This window comes from Pan paniscus, chromosome 1, assembly GCF_029289425.2.
Source record: "Pan paniscus chromosome 1, NHGRI_mPanPan1-v2.0_pri, whole genome shotgun sequence".
NCBI classification, from domain to species: Eukaryota; Metazoa; Chordata; class Mammalia; order Primates; family Hominidae; genus Pan; species Pan paniscus.
The window spans coordinates 179,955,491-179,961,490 of record NC_073249.2 but is presented as its reverse complement, the minus strand read 5'-3'; the positions used below and the strand labels follow the sequence as shown (position 1 = coordinate 179,961,490).

At 42.3% G+C, this 6,000-nt stretch overlaps 1 protein-coding gene across 1 annotated transcript in view; it reads right to left on the bottom strand.

Moving 5' to 3' along the window:
* Positions 1–723: 723 nt before the first annotated feature.
* The window catches only part of LOC103785155 (putative inactive cytochrome P450 family member 4Z2), a 58,111-nt gene continuing 52,834 nt past the window's right edge, over positions 724–6,000 (bottom strand). Inside the window, exons 10-12 of the mRNA XM_057298965.2 lie at positions 3,297–3,361; positions 2,164–2,246; positions 724–807 (exon numbers count right to left, since the gene is read on the bottom strand). Of these exons, the coding sequence (XP_057154948.2) occupies positions 759–807; positions 2,164–2,246; positions 3,297–3,361 (197 nt within the window). The 3' untranslated portion in view covers positions 724–758. The remainder of the gene's footprint in view (positions 808–2,163; positions 2,247–3,296; positions 3,362–6,000) is intronic.

Below are 6,000 nucleotides of genomic sequence, written 5' to 3'. Positions count from 1 at the left end.
TCACAACCTCTGCATCTTAATTTGTGAGTTCTTCTCTCCATTGATTATCTTCTACTCATTAATTATTGATGTATTTGCATATGTTTCTACTATTTTACTTTGTGCTTCCTTTTCTATGCTTCTTTTTTCCCTTTTTTTTCAGAGTATGTATTGCCTTTTTTTTGGCTCTTTATATCCTATTTTTTCTTATTCTGTATTTTCCTCTACAGATTTCAAATTTATACATTTTATTTCTATTCTTTAGTTACTATGTTTGAAAATTTTATTTTTCATGCTTGATAAAGTCTAAAGTTATTTGGTATTTTAACCACACCCCCATCCCCCACCCTACAACCTCAAAAGATGCATGGACTTTAGCATAGTTTAATTCCAGTCACTCACCCCTGGATTCATAATGATTCCTCTTGGCTCTCTTGTAATGCTTCTTGGCTCTCTTAACGATTCTGTGTTTTCCACCGCAGATATATGGGAATTTCTGTATCTCTGTTAATGCACACACCAGCATGGGGGATTAGGTTGTTCTATCTGGACCCCCTCTCTGCTAAAATATTTCATAGCTACATTACTCCATGTTGAGCAAGAGTTCCCTATGGTATGGTGTCCTCTAAATATTCCAAATGGGAATTAATATATGAGGCTTTTCTGTATTCAGAATTCCTCTTAAGTGTCTAGGCTTTCTAATATGCTTGAAAGCCACTCTACCACTAGTTACACGAGCCAATAATTTCCCTTCGCAGTGGAAGTCAGCTTGAGTTTTTTCAGGTGTTTCTGTGGGTTTCACCAGATCCAGCAAGGAAATTAGAATTACTGTTAATGGATGTTAAAACCAGTCAGAAGTATCCAAAGTTATATAATTTGTTAAACAACCATATAGATATATTTTGTATTATATTTATCCTTCCATTCTTCCTTTGGTAGGAAAACTATCTCATTAATTCTTATATGAAAGGACTTAAAATTAGCAAACTTTTTTTGCAAACACATGGATTCCATTCTTGGACTTGAGGAGCATTTGACGAACAGGCTGGGAAGGCCTTGAGTAGTCTGGAGCCAGCTCGAAGCGGAGCAGAGTTAATGCCACTGCCACTTTACACTCAATTATGGCAAAATGCTGCCCAGTGCAGTTCCTGGGGATACCCAGAAAGAAAAAATGGCATCTCATGAATTTATATATTGTTAGGAACATAAGCGAGTCTTTTTATATATGACAACTTTTGTAGGGAAACAAGATCCATTTTTTGTTTTCTGTCATTCATGCTGGATTACAGGGTTGTGCCATGATGCCCAGCTAATATTTTTGTATTTTTGGTAGAGACAGGGTTTTACCATGTTGGCCAGGCTGGTCTCGAACTCCTGATCTCAAGCAATCTGCCTACCTTGGCCTCCCAAAGTGCTGGGATTACAGGTAAGAGCCACCACACCCAGCCAAGATCCATGTTTTAAACAAATTCCAATGTGGCAGAATCCAGCAAATGTCTTATTTTAAGTTAAGTAAGCCCCGATCAGAAAGTCCATTAATGTCAAGACCTGCAAACTGTGTCTCTATTATTTTTGGGCCCATCTTACAAGTAAGTGGTAGTGAGTTCTATCAACATTTGATTCTGCAGGGTCCACGTAACTTGAAAACCTTCCTTATATCATGATAAGGAAAAGCTACTTCTTACTATTATTTAGAGGCCGTGCAGTTGAAGCCTTAGGCATAAGAACAATAACCTGGCATACTCAGTGGATTGTGTTGTCATTTGGTAAATTGGGTGTCTCTCATACCAAACCAAAGGGAAACTTGGACTTTAGAACAACATTGCTCTCTGTAGGAACAAGAGCTGGGAGGTGCCAATGTTGCCTTGTTCCTACAACAAGGTGGCATTCCCAACGCTTGTCCATTGCAAGTTTAAGTGTAGTCTTTGAGCCTGTCATGAGGATGGCCTTCATCAATTCACGCCCATATGCCAAGGACCAGAGTTGTTCTTTGTAACATTAACCAGTCCCTTTGGGGGCTCAAAAGGGTACCATCTGAATGCACTGGTCACAAGAGAAGACAAGTCAGGTAAAATGATGGGGAGCAACAGCAGTGTCAGCTAACTGAAGGCCTGAAGGGAAGAAGCACTTGTCAGGTAAGCACTATTACACATTTCCATCCAGTTCACCAGCTTGAGTTTTTACCTTAATCCAGCTGAGAATGGTATGAAGGCATAGGGATGCATTTTTTCAGAACTTTCCCTGGAGAATCTCAAGGGGTTAAAGACCTGTAATGAGAGTGAAGATCCCAGTCCTAATCCCTCCAGCCCACCCCCGCAAAAAGCAAAAACAAAAACAAAACCCTAGATATTGTTAACAGAATTCCAAAGCTAACTTTAGGAACTTACAATATCTGCATACTACAAGTCCTGCTTGATGTTCCCCAAAAGCCTACCACTGAAAATATATCCCAAGAAAGCAGAGGCTATATAACCTAGTGATAGATTAAACAGGCCCCGATAGTAAGAAGCAGCAGCAAATCATCCAGACAATCTGACTTGAGCAAATAGTGACTTCATTATTTTCCCTTCACAGTAAACACGTGCCTCTGTCATATAAAAATGGGCAAATAATCAAATTATTATCTTTTCTATTTGTCTTGGTTTCCAAATGGACTGAGCCAGTGACTTGGGCAAAGAAGAAAGGGGTGGCAATTCACAAGCTGAAGTCACAAGCTGAAGTTGTTCAGCTTCTGCCCGAGTGTCTCTGTGAGAGGCTGCCGATTAGTATCTCCTGGGCTGTGGGGTTGGTCTGAGCACTGGTTTGCAGCCCAGGAGTGTGCTTGTTCTCTCCCAGGCCCCCTCTCCCTTTCACTCTCAGGTTAGCACTGAGTGTGAAGGAGAGTGATATTCCTAGAGGACTAACTTCAAATATGCTCAAATCTTAAAAAAAGCAAAGAGTTCATAATCTTGCTACTTTAATTATGACCAGTAACAAGTGATTTGCAATACACTTCACAAGTCTGTGACTAGATTGACTACAGACATGAATGAAAGCAGAGAGAAAGGTGGTTAAACAGTGCAGTGTCAGTTGACTAATCACACCCCTCTACTTCCCAGGGGATGATATGCTTCTCTTGACAAGGCATCGTCATGGAACACTGGTGATGATTATAAATGCAAATGTATTTTTCTCTTAAAAGCATAGGGATTTTGTTCTGTTTTGTTCTTTTCTAAATGATGGATGGTTATCCTAACTGCCCCCTCGACTGTGAAGATACTTCTTTTCCCTCTTGGTGCTATCTTAGATGCCACTGGGTGCAGTTGGGACAATCATACCTGAGGGTCTTCCCAGAAATAAGGGTTGTGGTGAAGAGCCCAAATATTGATAAACACAGTTATTCCTGAGTAAACAGAAGAAAAAGCAGATGAGTGCATGAGCAAAGATTCTTTCACATCTATTCATAGATTTCATAACCAAGGAAAGAATACTACAATCATAATATCCTCAACGATTTAAGAAGCATCTATTATGATGACACTTAAATGGGTGCTGTGGAGATCAGTGAGATCCATTCTAGCCTTGAAGGAGCTCACAGTCCATTGGAAGAGACAAGCAATTGCAACACATGGTAATAAGTCAGAAGGAAGCCTGGGATGCTTGGGGAATTGAGGTGGGGGAACCTCATGTATAGAGCCTTTGGATGTATGCAGGAGAAAAGGCCCAGGAGAGGCATGCTGAGCTGAGTATCATGAAATCAGCTGGGGAAAACCAGGTAAAGAAAAGAAGATTTGAAGGAGACCCTGGGGGAGATTCCAAGATGGCCAAATAGGAACAGCTCCAGTTACAGCTCCCAGCATGAGTGACGCAGAAGACCGGTGATTTCTGCATTTCCAACTGAGGTACCGGGTTCATCTCTCTGGGGCTTGTCGGACAGTGGGTGCAGGACAGAGAGGGCAGCCCACGGGAGGTGAACTGAAGCAGGGCAAGGCATCACCTCGCCCGGGAAGTGCAAGGGGTCAGGGAATTCCCTTTCCTAGCCAAGGGAAGCCATGACAGACAGCACCTGGAAAATCGGATCACTCCCACCCTAATACTGCACTTTTCTAACAGTCTTAGCAAACGGCACACCAGGAGATTATATCCCGCACATGGCTCAGAGGGTCCCACGCCCACGAAGCCTCGCTCACTGCTAGCACAGCAGCCTGAGATTGAACTGCAAGGCAGCAGCGAGGCTGGGGGAGGGGCGTTCGCCATTGCTGAGGCTTCAGTAGGTAAACAAAGCATCTGGGAAGCTCAAACTGGGTGGAGCCCACCGCAGCTCAAGGAGGCCTGCCTGCCTCTGTAGACTCCACCTCTGGGGGCAGGGCATAGCTGAACAAAAGGTAGCAGAAACTTCTGCAGACTTAAATGTCCCTGTCTGACAGCTTTGAAGAGAGCAGTGGTTCTCCCAGCATGGAGTTTGAGATCTGAGAACGGACAGACTGCCTCCTCAAGTGGGTCTCTGACCCCCAAGTAGCCTAACTGGGAGGCACCTCCCAGTAGGGGCTGACTGACACCTCATATGGCCAGGTGCCCCTCTGAGATGAAGCTTCCAGAGGATTGATCAGACAGCATTTGTTGTACTGCAATATTTGCTGTTCTGCAATATTTGCCCTTCTGCAATATTCGCTGTTCTGCAGCCTCCGCTGTTGATAGCCAGGCAAACAGGGTCTGGAGTGGACCTCCAGCAAACACCAACAGACCTGCAGCTGAGGGTCCTGACTGTTAGAAGGAAAACTAACAAACAGAAAGGACATCTGCACCAAAACCCCATCTGTACATCACCATCATCAAAGACCAAAGGTAGATAAAACCACAAAGATGGGGAGAAACCAGAGCAGAAAAGCTGAAAATTCTAAAAATCAGAATGCCTCTTCTCCTCCAAAGGAATGCAGCTCCTCGCCAGCAATGGAACAAAGCTGGACAGAGAATGATTTTGATGAGTTGAGAGAAGAAGGCTTCAGATGATTGGTAATAACAAACTTCTCCAAGCTAAAGGAGGATGTTCGAACCCATCGCAAAGAAGCTAAAAATCTTGAAAAAAGATTAGATGAATGGCTAACTAGAATAAACAGCATAGAGAAGACCTTAAATGACCTGATGGAGCTGAAAACCATAGCACGAGAACTACGTGATGCATGCACAAGTTTCAGTAGCTGATTTGATCAACTGGAAGAAAGGGTATCAGTGATTGAAGATCAAATGAATGAAATGAAGCAAGAAGAGAAGTTTAGAGAAAAATGAGTAAAAAGAAATGAACAAAGCCTCCAAGAAATATGGGACTATGTGAAAAGACCAAATCTACGTCTGATTGGTGTACCTGAAAGTGACAGGGAGAATGGAACCAAGTTGGAAAACACTCTGCAGGATATTATCCAGGAGAACTTCCCCAACCTAGCAAGGCAGGCCAACATTCGAATTCAAAAAATACAGAGAACGCAACAAAGATACTCGTTGAGAAGAGCAACCCCAAGACAAATAATTGTCAGATTCACCAAAGTTGAAATGAAGGAAGAAATGTTAAAGGGAGCCAGAGAGAAAAGTCGGGTTACCCACAAAGGGAAGCCCATCAGACTAACAGTGGATCTCTCGGCAGAAACCCTACAAGCCAGAAGAGAGTGGGGACCCAATATTTAACATTCTTAAAGAAAATAATTTTCTTCTTTTTTTAATTATACTTTAATTTTTAGGGTACAGAATTTCATATCCAGCCAAACTAAGCTTCATAAGTGAAGGAGAAATAAAATCATTTACAGAGAAGCAAATGATGAGAGATTTTATCACCACCAGGCCTGCCTTACAAGAGCTCCTGAAGGAAGCACTAAACATGGAAAGGCCACTGCAAAAACATGCCAAATTGTAAAGACCATCAATGCTAGGAAGAAACTGCATAAACTAACGAGCAAAATAACCAGCTAACATCATCATGACAGGATGAAATTCACACATAATAATATTAACCTTAAATGGAAATGGGCTAAATGCTCCAATTAAAAGACA